The sequence below is a fragment of the Anticarsia gemmatalis genome, chromosome 1 (genome assembly GCF_050436995.1).
Source record: "Anticarsia gemmatalis isolate Benzon Research Colony breed Stoneville strain chromosome 1, ilAntGemm2 primary, whole genome shotgun sequence".
Lineage (NCBI taxonomy): Eukaryota > Metazoa > Arthropoda > Insecta > Lepidoptera > Erebidae > Anticarsia > Anticarsia gemmatalis.
The window spans coordinates 5,740,445-5,763,323 of record NC_134745.1 but is presented as its reverse complement, the minus strand read 5'-3'; the positions used below and the strand labels follow the sequence as shown (position 1 = coordinate 5,763,323).

Below are 22,879 nucleotides of genomic sequence, written 5' to 3'. Positions count from 1 at the left end.
TCGTCCCACATAATGGAAAATCCTTTTTTTATTTGGCAGGGACACGCAATGTTTTGTAGGCGACAATGTTAGAGGTGCTTATATGTATCAAGTTTATATAGGTAATCTTGCTTTTGTGTTCATGTTGACAAATGTATTTATTACAAGGGCTTCAAATGTGACGTTACTTTTCGGTATAAGTCAAGTTTATGGGGTCATAATGCTCTTTACAGAGGAAGTTATTTATGGGAGTGTTAGTTGTTATGGTGCATCTTTGTCACGCAAGGCAATGTGGTAAATATGAAGACATATTGCTCCATGCTATTTGCCCTGAGTAAATGTATACTTTATGATGAATGAAGCATTTTTTATCTCAAAGTATCTAGTGTCATCATTTCTAAACATGAATGATGCATAACTGTAGACTATCTTTTCAATGCACGGACAAGCTCTCCTGCCTTTCAAAGAGGCTTTACATCCTTTCATGTAAAGTAGAAGAACAGTTTCTAAGCATAAATTACGTGTATAAAAGTTTTACTAACTTCAGAAGTTGAGTAACTAGATTATATATTATATTTTTTTATGTTTGAAATACATTTGTCAGAAACCATAAAATCACAAACAATAACAAAAATCTGAAACCTGGTTAACGTAAATAAGAAACTGAGTCCTCAGTAAAAAGTTTTCGGCGAGAGTTAGTAAGCTTTCTCAATTTTCGTCTTTTGAATTTCGTTAGCACCGTCGTCGCAAAACAACATTACACTCTAATAAGGGGACTGTTTAGAATCATTAATTACGTTTCAGTCGACTCGTGCTTAGCATTACCATTTATTATTTTACCAAAGCACTCGGATAGCATTTTAAACGTGTTTACTTTGTCAACCTAAGTTGCTACTGATAGCCCCGTTTCAAGTCAGTCCGTTTGCCAAGATTAATTACATCAGCGGTAATTGTTTACACTGCTGGCCCCACAATTTATTTGTATCTGATCGAAGATAGTTTTAATACTATTAAATTGTTTGCAAGCTGAATATTCTAAAGTAAATTGCGAATAGTTCACAAGTAAAGCGCCCAAGGCAAAATGTTATCGGTGCTTTAACAATGTCAAAGTAACTTTGACGTTCCAGATTGTAAAAGCAGTTCAATAATAATAACTTTATTAGATTCTTATATTAAAATACGCTGTTAGTTTTATGTGAAAGAATTGGATATCAATCGTAACTTTACACACAGCTACGCAAAGGAGTTGCCCGGAGCATAAATTCGTGTGCACCAATGGGCAGTGCATACCTCTCTCATGGCAATGTGACGATGCGGCCGATTGTATCGACGGCTCTGATGAACACCAGTGTGGTAAGACCATGTGGCCAATAAAAGCATGAAACCAAAAATTGGCATGTCGGTATACACGGCTCGGCATATCAACTAGACTGCGGATAAAATATGGGCATGCGAGAGTAGAAGCATGTTTTCGGAGCTATAAATTCGTTTTTGGACGACAGTCTGTTTTTTTTTCTATTACAGGTGTACATTCTACTTTATCTTACAAATATTACTTTATATCACAGGTCATATCACAACGTTGACAGAAAAATTATTAATTAAACATAAAATGAAAGGAATAAAAAAACCAAAACACTAAATTACGGTTACGTTAGACGGAGAGTTATAAAAAATATAAAGAAGAAAACTAATTATTTTTGACAAGCACATTGAAGTAATTGTCTTAGTTCTCAAATTATTTTTCTTCAAACATTTTTAAAGAACAGGGTAAATAAAGAGCTTACGTAAAAGTAGGTAGGATCAAGGAAAACGACAGATATCTCTAGGGATCATGAACGTTTACTTACTTCGACGGTTTATATTCGCATCGTACTTAGCATGTGCATGAATTGGGTTGGCAGAGGTGAAGTCATGCGGCCCCGAAGAGTTCACCTGCAGAGGAAGAGAGGGAGAGTGCGTCCCGCTCACCTGGATGTGCGACGATAATCCGGATTGCTCTGATGGATCAGATGAAAAAGCATGCAGTAAGGGTATCACTTTTTCATGCAGGAGTAATTATGTAAAACAAGCGCTACGCGAACAGCCAAACTTCGTAAGACACCGGGATTATCATAATCTTTCGCCTTCTCTTTCCTTGTCTCACCTGTGAGAGTAAGAGTGAAAGAGCAAGCGAAAAATCGCGTTATGAACCCATGGTGCGAGGGCAGGGTATTCGTTTCATATTAAACATTTCAGTGGGGCGACTTTCCAGAGTTTATTACGTGTTTGGTTTACATAATTAACCCTGGGTTGTTTATTCTGTCATGCTACACTTTACATTTTATACCTGGGTCAGCATTTGTGATGTTCATACTTCAAACGTTAAGAAATTATCATTCATGCAATTCATTGGTTTTTGATCAGTATTATAGTACTGATAGTATCTATATTGCGTAATTGTTCGAATTATGTTGTGCAAACTGCATGATGCCGACCTAAATATATTATCTTAAAATTAAGTTTAGATAATGTAGTACAAAGAGCACATTTGAATTATTCTTGCTGTCGGAGATATCGCCACTGTCCCGGTTACCTAATTATTTCATTGACAATGTTATTATTTCATTAACAAAGTACCGCAGTTAGGCTGAAGTTAAGTGGCGCCGTCTAATGGCAATATGTAATGAAAACAATGTAGAACATTTTCATGTTAGTGCGCGTGAGAAGTTTTGACTACTCGTCGTGGATGAATCAATCATTGGGGTGGCAAACTGGCCTTTGTGTATTCTATCGTGGCTCGTCTCATCCATCTATAAATTCTTATCTGGCCACACCGGACCCGCCCAGTAGCGTGAGCGATGACGTTGCGTGTGTACTCCAATACCCGTGAAGCTTTCCCCTAGCCCAACGAAAGCCTCATCACGATTATGTCATCGTTTATCTTATTACTTTATTCGGACGAAATTCTGAGACCACAGTAATACAATTTTATTACTATGTAATAATAATGGCCAGTTTGAAAATTAGCTCATTCCCTAATTTGTGCTATAATCCTGATTTTAGAATGATTCTAGCATACGATAATGTGCATTAGGTAATTGAATATTCTCAATAGAAACTTAAATACTTAATAAAGCAACGATAAAAAGTCGAAAGTTTTGAAGTAGTAAAAAATGCACAGTCTTTATTTTACGAACTGAAGTACCGAATTCTTTTGCTTTTGATGGATTTAATTTCATTACTTCATTAGACTTACTTGAAATGTTAACAATCTGAGAAGAATTTTAATTACACTTGCATTTTACACGCTATTCATTTTAAAACAGATGTGCTCTTCGTACTCATTGAGACTTTATGACTTTGTATTTTATACAAAATCACAATTATTACTCAGCGTGGTTGCGAATTGAAAATGTTTTTTCATTTTGACTTTAGTAACTCTTTGTTTTTATAAATTTATATGAAGCCCTTAGGTAATTCATCAATTCGCTGCCAGACTGCGTTTATTACAAATTTGACTTAAAATAATTTTGAAACAATTTGTAAAAATATAAAACTTGAGCGTCTGTGTAAACTTAATTAAAATGTGTCGTTTTTTTAACGATTTAACTTTTATCTTGTTAGTCTTTTTGATGAATTGAATTTGCGAACGTAGCTCCTATGTTTAGACAGCGATTGTTGAATTTTGATACCTTTTGAGATGCCTTTTGTTATCTACAGCCGCACTTTAAAGGCTTTGTAAAATAAATTAACGTAAATTAATTTGTCAATAAATTAAATGTCGTTGTATTCATAATTATATTACAAACACTTCTCTCGCATGTGCTCGTGGTTAGAATACAAATTGTCGTTAATTTTATTTCACATGATATTTTCATGAACCAAAATTTGAGTTACAACGCAGACAGCACATAAAACGGTTTACACAGACAGTTCAACGACCTAAGTTTAAAAGTCATGAATGATAGAAGTGCGGATACTACAAAGGTTAGAAATAACACGTGTCCTGTTCATAGATGAGACCTGTCGCTCTGATGAGTTCACGTGTGGGAACGGGAAGTGCATCCAGTTGCGATGGGTGTGTGACAGAGATGACGACTGTGGCGACGATAGTGACGAGGCTAAGTGCCCAGCACCGACCTGCCAGCCGAACACACACTTCACCTGCAGTAATGGACATTGTATATCGGCGTGGTGGCGGTGCGATGGCACAGAGGATTGTCCTGATGGAACTGATGAAGTGGTAAGTTAATATTACAGTATTTTTGTCTATGTTGCTTACAAGAAAAAAAGCCGTAGTATATGTAATTATACCGTAATTATTTATACGGTTAGCTGCACGATCTAGGGCTATTTTGGCGTTGATAGAAGTAGTTAGAAAAGTCTAGGTATGTCTAGATTGACGACGTCAATAAAATTGCAAATCAAAGAGTCATAATAACATTATAATGACTGCTGTAATCGGCTTTACGAATTAATAAACATTGAATCGAATGATTATGAAACCGTATTGAAAAGCGAATGGCACTATACGAATAATTATTAGAATTCCGAAATCCCTAAATTCCAGCATTTAACTTGAAAGGAAACTATCGAACTATGAGATTTCTCTCTATACCTTATAGATTTCAATACACGTATTCACGTATATCTGCTGAATGGAGCGATGGTTTCAATGAAATTTCAAACAAAAGAGTGAATACGTTACAGCCACGTGTATGAGAACGTGAAAATCTTACTAAGTAACAAATTTGTATTCGTCTTTCAGTATTATCTGCGTAGTTCTAACGTTTTATGTACATTGTGACTCATAAGTCAACACCTAAGTGATGCATTAACGGAAACTACTGGACATTGCAACTAGATAATTGCTCGTTGATAAAATTTTCCTATGTAGGTCATGTTTATGGTCACTTTGTTGTCATATTAAAATGTATTAGTTGATACATTATCTAACAGCAAATGATTAACTAATTACAAAATATGTTCACTTGCAGAAAACCCAGTACTAGTTTTATGACCATATAAACAGGAAGAAGTTGAAATATTAATTATCTTTTCGGGTAACGGTAACTTAAAGTTTCGAGAATAGCAAATAGTGAGCCGAATTTGCTTAATCATCAACTGGAAAAAATACTATGCCATCAAAAACATTCTGTAAAAACCTCAAGTCTCGCCGTAAAAAGTTGTGAGATCGATATAATACCAAGTCGATTAATCTATTTAGTCTCTACTTAAAGGACCTTCTGTCTTAAGTTATTACGTATGTTATTATCATGCCAATTTAAAAAAAAATACCTTTAAAACAAATAGACCGACCTGGCCATCGCATGATTTAATTATAAGTATGTATCACACTACACAGCACGACGAGAAGTTAATGCTCCTGAAATGTTAATGGCGAATTTGTGTTTTCTTGCGATGACCAAGTCGATCTAATTGTTTTAAAGGTATTTTTTTTTAAATTGGCATGATAATAACATACGTAATAACTTAAGACAGAAGGTCCTTTAAGTAGAGACTAAATAGATTAATCGACTTGGTATTATATAGATCTCACAACTTTTTACGGCGAGACTTGAGGTTTTTACAGAATGTTTTTGATGGCATCTCACTTCTTTTTGTAGAGCGAACATAAGTCCAATTTGTATGGAAAGACGTTTTTTTTTCATAATTCAACATATTTTCCTATGGGAATGTTGTTCAGTTTCATGGGCTAAACACCCTTATCCACCCTATACCCCCTCCCCCGTTATGTCTCATATAGTAGGTACCTATTTACACCTATTTATTTTATTTTCTACTGTAATAATAATTCATTAACTGCAAATGTAACCTTGTAATCTTATACATTTATATGGGATTACAAAGTTATTGTTGCAGTTGGTGTATTTAGAAAACTGGACCGAAATTAGATAATATTAAATTTTTCCCATGATTAAGACACTAAACCCTATTTGTATTCTAAATTTGAAGCTTCTAAGTCTGCTAGAAGTACCTTAGACTTTTGATGATCGGTGAGTCAGTGAGTCAGTGAATCAGTGAGTGACAAAATTCAAAATTTTAACAAGTTGTCATTCCTAAACTACTGGTTCAAATTGACTGAAATTTTAAATATACCGTGTTTATACAATGACTAATTAGTTGCTGAAAATCCAGGCTTCTTGTTTTATCCACAACGAAATTATAGGGGTGTCAAAAATAGCCCGAATTGCTTCGAGAAAAGGATGTTACGGCCGTGCCGCTTTTTTTTTTGCTCGACTTGCGGGGGCACTTCCGTGCCCCCAGATAAATAAATTCAAAAGATTCGATAATTCTGTATTCACTGTGAAAACCAGTACTTAACATAACACTTGTTATAAGTCTTATAGCTTAATTTAACTCGTAATATAAATAACAAGTAAATAAAAGTACATTACAAACCATAGATCGGCAACGGATTTCCCCCATTCCCTACTCCGCGGTACTGTTTCCTGTGGCTAAAAGCGTCAAGCATATCCTGCATTACCTCTCTGTCTGCTCACGTGGTTGTTTTATTTTGTATATGAGTAAATACAGATACAAAGCCATGTTTTCTTCTACGAGTACCTACATTAACACAAGTACAAGTATATCTAAAGAAATACTGATTATATATCCATGAGATAACAAACTATACCGGATTTGAAATGGAGTCCTATCGAGCAACTAACAGACGTATAGAATATTGTTTAAAAGTCTTTTCAGTGACAAACCAAAATATAACCAAATCAATTCTCTTTCCAGGGCTGTGCTGCAACACCTAAAGTCAGGTCACCGTGCATTTCTTCGGAGTTCGAATGCAAAGATCGTATGACCTGCGTCCACAAGGCGTGGGTTTGTGATGGAGACCGAGACTGCCCTGACGGTGGAGACGAGGATCCTCAACTGTGCCGCGGCAACGTTACTTGCAGGCTCGACCAGTTCCAATGCAAAGACCACAGCTGTATCCCCGGAGCGCTGTACTGCAATGGCGATAGGGATTGTCCTGATGGCAGCGATGAGTTGAATTGCAGTAAGTATACTCAATTGATGTTTTGATACTCTCGCGACTTGTACACATAATATTATAATGTAACGGGTCTTATACGCGATTGAAAATTTAAAGGTTAGGATACCTTATTTGCTGCCCGACGTTTCGATCGAATTACATCGACCGTGGTCACGAGCTGGACCGTATAAGACCCGTTGCATTATAATATTATGTATACTTAAGTTGGCAAAACCATCTAAAATCTTTAGAAGAAAGAAGTAGATCTCAAACTTCTACAGGAATAGATAAAAGGGTATTCTGCTATAAACATAAATGTAGGGAAGCTTCGTGGCAATGTAAAGTAGTGAAAGCTCTTACGAGTATATGCACAAGAGCTTGTGCACGCGAAGTCGCTAGTTCACACGCGACCAATGTTCCGATATCTTTGTGATTATATTCACAATTTGTATTTTTTTTCCTATTATAATTACTAAACAAAATAATATATTTAGCCTAATGATAACATAAGGAAACTTGTAAAAAAATAACACGAGCTATTGTATATTCATAATTAAAACTTTTCGTGATTTCAATTAACTAATTTCCTCATATTATCACTAGACTAATTACTAGACATTGATTATTAAAATGATTGTGTCACATAGACTGACATAATCTCATAATCGACTTTTACGATAACGTTCTCTTTGATCGATGAAGTTGCGCTATCAATTGCTATCATTACACGGCAAAAAAACATGTTTTTGTTTATCAATGATAGTGATAAATTATCACTTTCCGCTAGTTAAATCCAGTTACACCATGTCAGATTACACGTGGCTCTTATCTTATCGGAAAACATACTAGTTTATCCTAGACAAAATTGGTTGATCCTAATACCAACATCAATTTGACAACACATTATTTAGGTACTAAAGAAATTTTATTTTTTTATTTTTACAGCAACCCTGAAAACAGTTTGCGACAAAAAGACAGAGTTTGACTGCGGCGCTGGCATGTGCATTCCTCTGTCGAAGGTTTGCGACAAACACCCTGATTGTCCCAACTTTGAGGACGAGCCACGAGACCGATGCGGAGAGAATGAATGCGCCAAGAACAATGGAGGGTGCACACAGAAGTGCGTGGACACACCTGTTGGCTACTACTGCGACTGTGACAAAGGATTCAAGCTTGTAGACAACAGGACTTGTGAAGGTGAATAATTAACGTCTATCTCTATACAAACGCAAACACTGTCTACGTCGACTCTGCAACAGTTGTAATCTACGAACTGAAAAGCTATGAGTTTCTGATGAAATTCGATTTACATCAGTCAGATTAAAACTTCGTTAAAAGGGTTTTTAAAGCAAAAGGAAAACGCATGGAAATTGGAGTTTCCTTTGTTGACAAACAGGCGATATACACACAAACGTCAAACTTCATTAACTTTTACGTCGAATGTTGAAAAAGTAACAAAAATGGGCTTACAAAAACAGAAAATCTGTTCCGGTTTAAACTCTTTACTTTGGGGTTTTCTGTGTCAGTGTTGTTTTATGTAACTTTTCTGAAACTCCAGTAAGTTAGAACGCACCGAGTTTCCAGGAAATCGTTGACGGTTTTAGTCAAAAGAAAACATTTTTAGAGTTGACTTTTTCTTTATCTTTTAATAATTCTGTCGACTTTTAGAAGCTAATAAAATTGCAGTTTTCGTTTTCATACTTTTACAACATTCACTCCTAATTTACTTGAGATTTTTGCATCTATGTATGTGAAGTATTTCCCGAAACAAAGCAAGTGCAAGTGACAAGTTTATATAAAACGTACGTTTGATTTTCAGATGTCGACGAATGTTCGGATCCAGGCGCTTGTTCACAAATGTGCATCAACGAAAAGGGTACATTCAAGTGCGAGTGCCATGCTGGCTACGCAAGGGATCCTCGCGACCGCACCAGGTGTAAGGCAACTGAAGGTCACCCATCACTACTGTTCGCCAGACGCTTCGACATCCGCAAGATCAGTCTCGATCATCACGAAATGGTTGCTATTGTCAATGACACGAAATCTGCGACTGCGTTAGACTACGTGTTCAGAACAGGCATGATATTCTGGAGTGATGTCACCGATGAGAAGATTTACAAGTGAGTTTTTTTAATTATTTTAAAGGAAATATGGGAACCTCGCAAATGGTGTAATCGCAGTATTCAAGATGTTTCCTGTAACTATTCTTTGCATGAAGGAATTGAACTAACTTGACCTAACAAACACACGAAATATCAGTTCAGATTGATAAAATACTGAATACGATGAACAATTTGACTGCAATTTCGTTAATTATAAAAGGATCTTATAGAAGGAGAATACAGTCTGCAATATATATCAATAATTTTTTTAAAGTACATCAGTGTCAGTTACATCCAAAACAACAAAAAGCGGAATAAATACGTACCTTTAATTAATTACCATACAAAACAATTTCATTAACAAAAGAGAACTCAACCGAAAATATCAGACGATATAAAACCTTTTTCTATATTTATTTCGTAAGGAGTTAGGATATTATTATTTTTAGCTGCTATTTATAAGCTACGTCTCTAAGGAAACATCGAGATGAGAATATAATATTTTGTTATTAGAAAACTTTTATAATAACGTGTTTATAAATATTCGATATACTTTATTGTACAATTTGTGGATTGAAAGTTAGGCTTGCGTGTATATACAAGGAAAATAAAACATAAAATAGGTACACACTTTTTTACGCCATTAAAGTAGAAAAAAGCGCTAATAGCCTTATATAAACTATGTACTTGGTTCTTATTGCCTTTTTTGCTTCAAAATATATGCAAAGACATAATTTTAAAGTTAACGTAGCGTTACTGATGATGTTCCTTTTTTTGTAATATTTTTTTAATCATTTAATTACGAATAAGTGTTTGACTTCGCTTAAAAAATATTGGCAGAAGACTTACATACATATAGTAGGTATAACAAAATCATTATTTTTAATTGATGGCTTAAAATAATTAAAACTCTCGTGACTATTTACTATTTGATTCTAATTTTTAAATAAAAATCTTAGGTAATAATATTACAGATTTTAATTCACATGTTACCAGTATTACAAATTATTTTGATCTTTACAGAAGGTTTAATCTAAAAAAGCAGTTAAATACAAATTGTAACAGTTTTCATAATCAATATTTTACACACTCCCATTATTTTGTTTCCCAGGGCGCCCATTGACGAAGGAACACAAAGGACAGTGGTAATCGGAGATCAGCTCATCACGTCAGACGGCTTGGCTGTCGACTGGATCTACAATCATCTGTACTGGACAGACACAGGGAAGAATCACATCGAGTTAGCAGATTTACAAGGCAATATGAGGAAGATTCTCATCAGGGACCAGCTTGAGGAACCTAGAGCTATTGCGCTGAATCCTCTTGACGGGTAAGAACGTTAAAAAGATTTTTGTCTATATTACTTGATTATCCTTCAAACGATGGTCATAGTATCAACAGTCATAGTATAGACTTAACGGTCATGGGTCATAAAGTCGGCCCAAAAAATAGGCTCTAAAGTAAAACTAATCAAAGTTAATTACATGACAGGTTATTCAAAATAAAACAGTTAACAGTTGTCTCAAAGTAACTAATGTTATTGAAAAAATAAATCTTTATTAAATGGTCTTCTATTTAAGTCTCGAGGCGAAATGCCAACATCAACGTAATTCAATCTACGACGAAATGTGACACGCAATGTGACTGTTAACTGAACAATTTCAATACAGCATCTTTAATGACCTTGTTAACTCTGATTGAAAACGCCACTTGAATTCTCTTTGACACTAGCGAATCTGATCAATTGAAGAAATAATGTGGTATTATTACGGCTTATTATGAATTGCAAGGTTTCATTGACGCAATAGGCTGTTGAAGAATTATAGCTCACATGTTAAAAAACAATGTTTGCTTTTAATCTTGCATACGTGCGTAAGCGTCACGCCATATAATGCCGCGATAAGGGATCTGCATCGCCTAAAATAAGATCGGAATCGGTGGTTTTCCATTATGCGGTGATTAACATTACGCACATCCATCATATCGCATAGTCAATCACATAAAACTTGATAATTTTCACATATTCATAGGAATTAGCGCTGAATCAAATGTTGTTTTCGATCGGATGACGGTCTAATTTGTTATGTAACCAACCAATGCATAACGTTGATACATTTTTGTATTCAAATGTGCTGGAGGTTCTATTCATAATTTACAATTTCTACATGAACAAATATGTACTGCTGCTTACAAATAAACCAGTTCTACATGTGCAAGTATTTTCGGTTCTATTTACACGGGTGTAATTTATGTAGTACCGTAACCTACCTAAGGACATGTCCGAACCATAATTGTCCATAGTTAAACGGAAACGATCCAACCCACACAGACGTAGTTTCGAGATATTTAACTTTAAAGTTCAGATCGTATTCCGTCATTGATTCTCCACTTTAACTTTGGGGACTAACTCAGGTCTATAACTTCATGGCGGGTTTGAATTTTACTTGGATTGTTTTCGTGATATTAAAATTTTAACTTCAAGGAGTGTTTTAATAGTGTGGGTTGGATCCTTTCCGTTTAACTATGGCCAATTGTAGCTTTCAATTAAGATATATAAATACTAAGTTGAACGACGTGAAATAAAAGGAAGTTATTTTCCAAATTATAGGTTGTCTTTATACAAAACACTTGACAATTCGAAACCTTAATCTTTTTGTTTTTTACAGCTGGATGTACTGGACTGACTGGGGTCAAGTGCCGAAGATTGAACGTGCCGGTATGGACGGCTCTCATCGACAAACTATCGTGTCGTATGACGTCAAATGGCCCAATGGCCTTACTCTGGATCTCGTGCGTAAACGCGTTTACTGGGTAAGTTGGCAACAACAAAATAATGAAAAGGACATCTCTGCAAATAAACGAGATTTAATTCGGGTTCATCTGCGTCACTCGATGAAACGAAATATATTGACGATACGTTTCGTAACACTTTTGGTCTCAACAAGTAAATACCATTAAGATCCTTTTATAGACAAATATAATGTTCCAGTGTCTGACGTCATCACTGGCACATTATATCGCGGTGTTTTTTTTTGTTTGTATGCTAAGTACGCATTTTATATAATTGTATTGGTAAACACAAAGTAATGGCTTTATAAAACACAAATTGATGCCGTGACAGATTTAACATCAATCAACGCGCATTTACCACCTACCAAAAAAAGGTATACAGAATAACAAATGCTGAAAATATTCCATAGCACTTTTTTGTTAAGAAAATATGACTTGGGATACAAAAATATTGTCATTTTAGTCTTTGTTCTCTTGCTTATAAAAAGTTAAACGTAGATAAAATCAACCACGCCATATTTTAGACTGCAGTTTCATATTTGATAAACCGTTGATAACTCTAATAAGAGCATGCACGATAAGAATGTTACGTTTTTATTGTGAAATCAATAAAAATAATTCTTTAGAGTAATATTAAACTGTCAATCCTCTAAAGTAAATTGTTGATTGAAGTATAAAGCAAAATGAGAAATTGCCGATTCGACATTTCGAATTCGCAAATCAGTATTATTGACTGGTTTCTTTAGGCATGAAATCATCCATCAACGAATCAAATAACGAACTGAAATGAAACATGGAATATTTCGAGTCAGTGACCGAATGTTTTATACAGGTTGATGCTAAAATGAACATGATCTCATCATGCAACTACGATGGAACTGGCCGTCGCGTCATCTTGTATTCCACTGACGTTCTTCGTCACCCCTTCTCCATCACTACCTTTGAAGACTGGGTCTACTGGACTGATTGGGACAAGGCTGCTGTCTACCGCGCAAACAAATTCAACGGCAAAGACATTGAGGCCATCACACCTACACACAACGTAAGTAATACGTGAGCTCAAAACTAATGAAGAAAGGAATGCTGTTCCGATAACGTTTTAAATACTAGACTAATTAGTGCTTAGATAAAGAAAATAGGTTTTTATTTATAGTCGTGAAAAGAAAATACTGAAACTACTACATTTCAAACAAACGTAAATGAATAAAATGCAAAATAGTTAATTAAGTCAGGTCCGTATATGTGTCGTTCATTGCCATTCTATTCCACTTGTTCCTTGACACCGACTTTATTTTATATTCGGCTGATATAGTCGAGTGTTGACCGAGGTTTCGTGTTATGTAAATTTGTACGATTACTTAATGAACGCACGTTGTCTACCGTGTGCTCGGCTCTTACTACGATTTACCAATCCATTGAAAATCTGCATAATACATCTGGGGGCACGGAAGTGCCCCCACAAGTCGAGCAAAAAAAAAGCGGCACGGCCGTAACATCCTTTTCTCGAAGCAATTCGGGCTATTTTTGACACCCCTATAATTTCGTTGTGGATAAAACAAGAAGCCTGGATTTTCAGCAACTAATCAGTCATTGTGTAAACACGGTATATTTAAAATTTCAGTCAATTTGAACCAGTAGTTTAAGAATGACAACTTGTTAAAATTTTGAATTTTGTCACTCACTGATTCACTGACTCACTGACTCACTGACTCACCGATCATCAAAAGTCTGAGGTACTTCTAGCAGACTTAGAAGCTTAAAATTTAGAATACAAATAGGGTTTAGTGTCTTAATCATGGGAAAAATTTAATATTTTCTAATTTCGGTCCAGTTTTCTAAATACACCAACTGCAACAATAACTTTGTGATCCCATATAAATGTATAAGATTACAAGGTTACATTTGCAGTTAATGAATTATTATTACTGTAGAAAATAAAATAAATAGGTGTAAATAGGTACCTACTATATGAGGCATAACGGGAGGGGGTATAGGGTGGGTAAGGGTGTTTAGCTCATGAAACTGAACAACATTCCCATAGGAAAATATGTTGAATTATGAAAAAAAAACGTCTTTCCATACAAATTGAACTTATGTTCGCTCTACAAAAAGAAGTGAGATCCCATCAAAAACATCCTGTAAAAACCTCAAGTCTCGCCGTAAAAAGTTGTGAGATCTATATAATACCAAGTCGATTAATCTATTTAGTCTCTACTTAAAGGACCTTCTGTCTTAAGTTATTACGTATGTTATTATCATGCCAATTAAAAAAAATACCTTTTAAACAAATAGATCGACTTGGTCATCGCAAGAAAACACAAATTCGCCATTAACATTTCAGGAGCATTAACTTCTCGTCGTGCTGTGTAGTGATATATTAATTATGTGTGCATAATCAAATCATGCGATGGCCAGGTCGGTGTATTTGTTTAAAAGGTATTTTTTTTAATTGGCATGATAATAACATACGTAATAACTTAAGACAGAAGGTCCTTTAAGTAGAGACTAAATAGATTAATCGACTTGGTATTATATAGATCTCACAACTTTTTACGGCGAGACTTGAGGTTTTTACAGGATGTTTTTGATGGGATAAATATATTCTGTTTACATATGACGTGTAAACATAAAATTATTTGTACATTGCTCATTGGTACATAATGCAAATTCCTTGGATGCCGATTAATTACCTAAAGATATTTTTCTCTTATATAGTTATAGGAAGTTTGACATATTTATTAGCTTCGCTATAAGCCGAACTGGGCTATAGCATACTTATTACAAATTTGATAGTTTGTAAATCTATTAAATACAAAGTAATAGAGGGTAATTATAATTGCCAGATCGTATAATTTACACCCATTCCAAAGAAACAGTATCAAAATAAATCATAGGTTATTAAACATTTAGTATGACGATTCGTAGCTTTAACAATTCCGAGAAATAATTCGACTGTTGATTTCTTATCTGTTACTTTATCAACAGCTGCAAAATCCGATGGTGATCCACGTGTACCACCCGTACCGTCAGCCCGATGGTGTGAACCACTGCGCGGCGGTCAACGGCCACTGTTCCCATCTCTGCCTGCCTGCTCCTCGCATCGGACCTCATTCACCACGGGTCTCCTGCGCTTGCCCTAACGGCTTGCGGCTACTACCCGACAACCAGATGTGTGTGGAAGACAGTAAGTACAATTTCCTTATTATAGGTATGACACTGGTTTTCTTCAGCTGCGAGAACTTAAGACCAGCTTGTATAAGTATGGCTTGAAGAAAATTTTAAAGGGATGGAACCTTCGGTTTCAAAATAAAAATATTCTTTCTAATATTCTAGAAACTTAGTCTGAGGCGCCAAAACGGGTATATGGAGGTCAGAGTACATTTGATTTTGAAAAACAATGATTGTATCTAGTCACCTTTTCAAGTTAAATACCGGCACTAAAATATAATTGTTTTCTTAAGAGTTTGGCTTTCAAGACATGAATAAACAACCGTTCATCGTCGTTCTTTGCAACTAAGAAAAAACTCACGTTGTGTCTATTGGTGAACTGCGCACTATAGAAAATTGCCACGTGCGGATAGTCAACATTACATCAGCCTTACAATATTAAGTGGAGGCTTAGTACTATTCCGTCTATCCTTATTAAGACTCAAAGTATCGCTAATTACTGTTCGTATATAGACGCAGATGTTAATACCAAAGCAGTTTTTTACATTTCCGTTTCGTTTCGGAAAATGTTTTTGATGTTTGTACATAAGCCTCGGAAAAAACTTGACTACATTTACCCTGACCTCAGACTAAGTGATTTCTGCCTTTTATAACTCACGTTAAACGACAAAAATGTTCTCTTGGATTATTTTAGGTGTCTTCAAGATCATCTTCAAGTTTATGGAAAGCAATTGAATATCATGTGATGTTTTTATGATTTTGTTATTATTTTCTTTCTTGTTTTTATTTCGTATGGTTTATTTTATTCATTGTTACGAGGAAGAAGGTGAATAATGCGAAAACTTTATACGCTAACGTACGGATGCGCAGAAGTAAATCATTGGTTATTTATATCAATGCAGTTGTTTATATCAATAAGTGTTAGGTACAGCCAAATTTAGAACGGTCATAACAAGAAACTCCGTTGTATAATAATGATAATCAAATCGTAACGACGTTTCAGGGTCTCGGAAGAACCGATGCAAAAAGTTTGTTTCTCTGTAGGTTGGCATTGAATCAAATATTTCTACGGTTTCGTGGTCGAAAGTAGATATTGAATTTAACGCGTGTCACAGTGGTAGTGTGTTAAACGCATTGTATAACACCGTGATTATCACAGTTTTAGCAGTGGGAAACTACTCTACGAGCCAAATAGGCATAATGTTCAATTCATATAGGTACCTACAGTTTCGATGGTTCGCCATGGTAACTGATAATAACGTTTAGTTTAATACCATCAGATGAAACAAAGAAGTTTTAGTTCTCTAAGCCATTAATTTTTAGCAATCAAATGACAGGAATGTTGTTAGATAAATGAAGAATGATAACTTTTATGAATGTCATATGTCAATTAGTCATCATACGATTAGATAAAATGTCATATTAAATCAGGTGCACAATAGTATTAAAATTATCAACCTATAAAATACTTAATTAGTAGGATTATTTAAATACCAATAGTGATTTAAGATAGATTAAACAAAGTATCTGCATAATCGACCGTGATAAAAGTAAAGCTTTTCTTTTATGCGTTTGTTTTTCATTGAACAGTTGACGTTCTCAATAATTGTACACATTTATATTGACGTCATAAGTGTTGTTTGTAGAACACATGATTTCTTTCTATTACGCCTTTGAGACTGAATGCCTAGAAAAATTGCACAACAAACCCACGGCGAGTTTGTTATGTAAATTTTATTAAAGTAAAAGAATAGTAAAAAGAAATAATAAGTTATATTTATTACCCAATTACGTACAATAAAATAAATTATTCTTAGTTAGTAACTCTATGTATTTGTAGTTGCCAAAATGTATAATTTTTCCTACAGGAAATCGTACACAGCGACAATGACAGATGTTATCTGATGGACAAGGTCATACAAAATGAGTTTGTGCATAATTTAATTAATTCTCTTTACAACAATAGTTGAATTCTTTTCATAGAAGAGATTGTTAGGATATGCACGAGCCAATGAGTTACAGAGCATATCTGAATCACGTGATATTGCGGTAAGCGTGAAACATATTTAGTTCTGGATAATACGGTATTATCGTAAAACATGTACCTAATTATGTTACCTGAAATTATTAGATCCCTTATAAACCTTGTAAAGAAATATCCAATTTAGTTTAGTGGTTTAAAAGCTATGCGCGTGCGTCCAAACATTTCGGTGATTCATTTTTATTTAGGCATAAAGATAAAATTTACTGATATTGATTATACTAGTTATATGTAAAAAATAAATTATTTTATAACTACAGGAATAAGTAGGTGCCTATACCTGTTAGTATCGTTAGTACCTAACTTTATAAGGAAAATCAATAACTCGCTGTAAAACCCAAATACAATAGCACTAATTAAACAATAAGAACAATTTAAACAAGGTAATAAACTATTTATTACGCTAACGCATTTCCCAGTTTCCGCACATATTTTGAAATAATAAAAGTTTTCTGACGTAAATATGCCTAAGACAACAAACAAATAACATTCATAGAAATCAAGTTATTTATGTTTATCTTAAGGTAAAAGCAATATAAATAATTATGTATTTTATGAATGTACTAATGACAATAATTTTTATTATAAGTATTCAGCCAGTTCAATAAATAAATGTTTTTAAATAAATAGAAAGAAACTATGAGAAGAATTGATTGTACCTATAAAATTGATAGTGATCAAAATTATCAATTCAAGGCACTACTTTTACCTACTCATACCACAAAATTACTTCGAGTTTAGTCTACTCCAAAATTCGTGGTCTTGGCTCATAGCGAATTAAAACTTATCTATATAAAATCCTGTTTAAATCTAAGCTCATGTTGTAAAATAAAACATACATTTTAACTATTATTCTAAACGGTTTGCATGGAAACTGGATGAAGATTTTATTCAAATTACACAACCAATATTTGAACGACATCCGAGATATCAGATCTTTTGACGTTTTTATTACATTACAATAAAGTAAAGGTTTCCCACGGCATAACTTAAGGACTAGAGCTAATCTGAGAAGGTTTTTGTACTACGTACCAGTTTTGGTTTAACCAAGGTTGACTAGAACGAAACAGCCTTAAATTTGGCCACCGAAACCAAAATTTTGTTCAAATAATTCTGTTGAAGAGCTAAATTGTTCTAAATTGATTCAATGCTATGAGAATACGCAGTTCCAGATGATCCATCCATTAAAGATGTTGTGGGCCCGTTATTGAATACATTCATCTGTTGATTAGAGTACAATTGAAGGGGTCAATAAAAAAGACATTTAGTACGATTGGTAGTAAGTCATGATTGATTGAACTGATCAATCGACGCCACTGTGTACTTGTTATGTAGCCACCTACTATTTTTGTACAGGGAAGTTGTACCTCATTTTTAAATATAAGCTACCGTATATGTATGTAGAAATTATTTTTTCGTCTCGAGTCCATGTTAAAGGCATTGAAAGTTCAAGGTGTAGAGAACGTATACTAGTAATTGTCGATTTAATCCTGTTTTGTTTAACATACAATTTTTGGGTGCAATTATTCATATTATTATGATAAAAATATTTTTTGCACGCAATCTTTGGTAAATAACACGTAAAGTTTTACTGTTAAAAACCTCATACTGTAATCTTTTTAGAGTACTTACGTTGAATTCTTATCAAGTATTGCATCATCTAAGACGACATTTAAGGAAAACACGGGAACTTCTAAAAACAGTCCTTGTGGAAAGAATTTTCGTAATAACATCTTTGAGACAAGGCCGTCGGAACATTGGCTTGAATTTTAAAAATATCTGATGTCGCGGCGTTAGTTGCCGCCACGTAATGCGCCACGTCATTTCATGACGACATATCGTACGATACTTTTTATCACAACTGAATATTCGTATGACCGATCTGTTCCACAGAAATTCCATGTTTTGGTTGGAAAATACCGCCAACACGCTTATCGTATTGTAGGCGTGGTATTTTATTAATCACTACAGACTTAATCGTAATTACATTACTCATTGTTTATAAGCAAATCGTTATCAAATAAGTGTTTTATAAGGTGATATCGTGACGATTTGTAATTTATATATAGTACTCAAATCACACATCGGAAGTGATGATTAGGGGATAATACGTACGATTGGGGATTTATAAGATATAGTATTTTCTTTTTACAAGGCCTTGCAAGAATATTGATAAACAGTTTTAGTCATACTCGGCTTATAGCAAATTGAGTGTTTACTATGGCTAAAACGTATTTCGAATGACTAAGGAATTGGGTTAGCTACTTAAGTAATCCACGTCACGATGTCTAATAGTGAATCACTAGTATTTTTTTTATTTACCTGTGGTTATGACCTCACTCGTCGGTGCGCGTGCACTGAGCGGACCTACATGAATTACACCGGTGTCCATAGTGATGAAAACACACGCCCAATAGTCAAACAGTTGGCGAATAAGGCGACGTGACGTCACAGCATCACGCCACCTTTTGTTTAGTGGTTCCACTCGCGATACGGCACGCCGCATGCGCATGAAAGCAATGATGTTACTGCACACTGGGTTGCTTAATTAGAAATGTATTTTTACTCCTATATTACAGCATCAAATACGCTGAATGACATTGTTGCATAGTGAATGAATTGTAATTTGTATTTTAGATGCGTAAAATCGATTTACAATCATCGATTCTGATGGTATTTTTTATAAAAGAGTTATTGAAACAAAGTCAAGCAAACGTAATTTTTGATTTGTCATTTAAACGTACATTATGGTATGCGTATTTATCACAGAAAATCAAACAAACTCAGGTTTTACTTAGTAAAAGTTAACTGAAGAGCGGTTTGTAAGCGCGAGCCGAATCGCGCTCAGTTAAACTGACAGAACGGCAAGGTGGTGGGACGTCAATGGCGGTTACACGCGACCGGTTTTTCGGCCTGTCTCATTCCGTTTCGGAACCTCGTACGTGTCGCGTGTGCCGCGTCTGCATATAAATAGTTACGCTGTGTGATCAATATAAAACACTACCCCCTAACATAAAAACAAACCAGGATTTTGTGGATTTGGAAGCATTTTTAAGTTGTATTTAATAAAATCTACAGATGCAATAAAACCAGATGTGGAGGTGCATAATAAACCGACTATTGGTTCAAATGAAACTATAGTTAACGAGGAAAAACCTGTAACCAGTGAGTATTTTGGTGAAATACATCAAATTTTCGTTTCAAGCATTACCCCTTGACCACTCTCACTAAAGTTTGTTAATCAATCAATTTGTGGCGTTCGTATAGTGCTTCATTACTCGTAGCCGGCGGAATGAAAGTGAACGTATGGTACAACCTTGCTTACACTGATACTTCTAAATTATATGAAAACTTTCAGTCATTTATTAAATTCTATACAAACGCCACAAGTTTGATCGGAGATTGCTTCATGGATGGGTTGAATTATTTAATCACATCGTTCGATAAGATAAAATACTCGTATAACCATCTACATAAATAGGCTATTGGGTATCGAACATTACTAATACTCATCAAACCATTAAACTAACAACAGTTCATTGTGAATGTTCAAACAATATCTGTGTGTCTTCAACTTGGGATTCCTTGACTGATTTGCAGGGCATGTCAATCTGCTAGTTCACAATCAGATGTATAGCGTTTTCGAATGCGAATGATTAACGGGAGCGTTTGACACATATGGTGAATTTAAAAAGAGAAGGGCTAGGCCTTCTCTTGAAATTGGGACGTGCGGTCTGGAAAAGCGAAGAGACTACTGAATCACCCGAAGAAGTACAAACTGAAGTTAGTACCGGAGACCCACAAGCTGAGCCAATGACGGTGTACTGGGAAGCCGATAAAAAAGATCTGGAAAATCACAATCAACCGTTTATAGATCTGTTCCTGAAAGGATCTGCCCTGGAAAGGATTCCAGATGCGACTGAGAAGCCCGTCAAAGAATCTCATTATGAATTTGAAAATTTGATTCGTTATCCAGTCACCGCGAAAACTTTATATACCGCGGGTAACGTATTATAATTTTATTTAATTTTCTATTAGAGGCGAACTTGTTTGATGACGGGAAGACACACAGATTCATTATGAGCTGGGTGCATGTCGCATACACTTGTGTACTAATACTTAACATACTTAATATTATACAAATTTGGCTATTAGCTAACGCTAGCTAATATACTAAACGATGTCGACAATACATATGTTAATAAAATTATTCATAACACGTATCGTATTTTTATGCTAAGTCATAATAAACATTTGAAATTGGCATTATACAACCATTTGAAAGCAAAATATAAATCTACATTGAATAAAGACTAACTAAACGCATTCAATTGTAATGTAAACTTGGAGGTTTTCACGGTTGATATCATGCTAATATCAAAACCTATCGATCGTTTACTGTTTTCCAAACGTTGATATTTTACCTGTATTACCAACAACTAATAACTCATACGTAACATGAAAGTAGGTTAGGATATTTTAGTTAAATAGTAATAGTTGGCACGTATCATTGACACTAGCTGTAAATAGAATGTCTAGAGCGATCCGGTTAAAACGCCTACACGTACATAAAGTTAAATTGACAATTAGATGGTATAAAATTGTTCAGGCACGCACAGTATGTGCACTCAGTACGTGGAAATGTTCTACGTCACGATTAATGTCGTCATGGTTCTTCAAAGGTTTCATGTATAAATGTTGACACTCAACTTGTCAATGAGAACCGACCATCAGCACATCATTGTTCAAACTATAGGATGTTTATCTTAGACAATATTTTCTTAACAATATCAACAATAGCGTACCTTATTCACCTTTACTTATTTACCATTTATTTCAATTCCATTTTAATTTCATTTGTTTTTGTAACATTTTATGTTGCTTTTATTTAACATCACATCACCTTTCTAAACCGCTAATTTTGGTGGAGGTTTCATAATTCACAGAAACTCAAGAAGCGTAAATAACGATTTCCTTATTAATAAATTTGGACATCTTTGCAACGTATTTTTTGCATTTAGATTTTAATTTATTTTAAAATGATTCTTCTTTAATTTGTGCAATAGATTCAAAGATAACTTTCGCTTTAATTGCATTGCATATCAATGAATGCGTTGCAAGGTGTGCCAGTCGAAGTTGGAGTTGACAATGTCATAACAAATGTTTTTTTTTTATTATTCTAGGTGTGCCAGAAACTACTAAACCGGGCACAGGAATCTCAAACAGCGGTCGCGATGCCGGCATGGTCGCTGGCGTTGTAGTGGCAGTAATCTCTGGAGTCATTATATTGGCCGCACTGGTAAGCATGCAGCTACTAGAAATTTCTAGTCCCCCGCTTCTAGTAAATAGTTCCGTTAGACGGTCGAGCCGACGAATAACGAAGGGACGGACGTTTTGTATTCTGCTTTTTCAATAGATATGTTTCAAGTCTCATTCATAACGAGCTCCTTTTTAAAATGTTTAATAGGTTAAATAATTTATTTCATCCGAATAACTTCTATATTATCATGTAATTGCACGATTTTGTATATTTAATGACTGGTTAACATAACACCTTATCTGATATAAAAAGAAACGAAAGACTAAGTATAATAAAATGAAAAAAAATTTTCGTGGTCGATTAACGTACTATACAATACGCGTACGCATGGAAAAACATGAAATATGTATTTATTTACTTTGGGTCGTGCGTCAAAGTTAAGTAATTACCGAAACAGGGACGTTGAACGGAAAATATTAAAATGCACGAGACATTAAAGGTTTAAAAATAGCGTCCCACAAATATTTATTGGTAATATAACTTTTATC

The 22,879-nt window shown here is 34.7% G+C and overlaps 1 protein-coding gene across 9 annotated transcripts in view; it reads left to right on the top strand.

Moving 5' to 3' along the window:
* Positions 1–22,879, top strand: part of LpR1 (Lipophorin receptor 1) — a 178,779-nt gene that overhangs the window by 153,355 nt on the left and 2,545 nt on the right. For 3 of the 9 annotated variants that reach the window (XR_012959492.1, XM_076114695.1, XM_076114740.1), the window contains exons 4-13: positions 1,884–2,006; positions 3,978–4,204; positions 6,727–6,994; positions 7,916–8,167; positions 8,790–9,090; positions 10,184–10,402; positions 11,739–11,883; positions 12,695–12,904; positions 14,848–15,046; positions 22,255–22,370. Coding sequence is in view for 8 of the 9 variants with exons in the window: in XM_076114695.1 (XP_075970810.1) it covers positions 1,884–2,006; positions 3,978–4,204; positions 6,727–6,994; positions 7,916–8,167; positions 8,790–9,090; positions 10,184–10,402; positions 11,739–11,883; positions 12,695–12,904; positions 14,848–15,046; positions 22,255–22,370 (2,060 nt within the window). In the remaining variant the exon portion in view is untranslated. Of the gene's footprint in view, positions 1–1,212; positions 1,333–1,883; positions 2,007–3,977; positions 4,205–6,726; positions 6,995–7,915; positions 8,168–8,789; positions 9,091–10,183; positions 10,403–11,738; positions 11,884–12,694; positions 12,905–14,847; positions 15,047–20,149; positions 20,237–20,671; positions 20,875–22,254; positions 22,371–22,879 lie in introns of those variants that run through there. The other 6 variants (XM_076114681.1, XM_076114722.1, XM_076114673.1 and 3 more) reach the window with 4 other exon arrangements.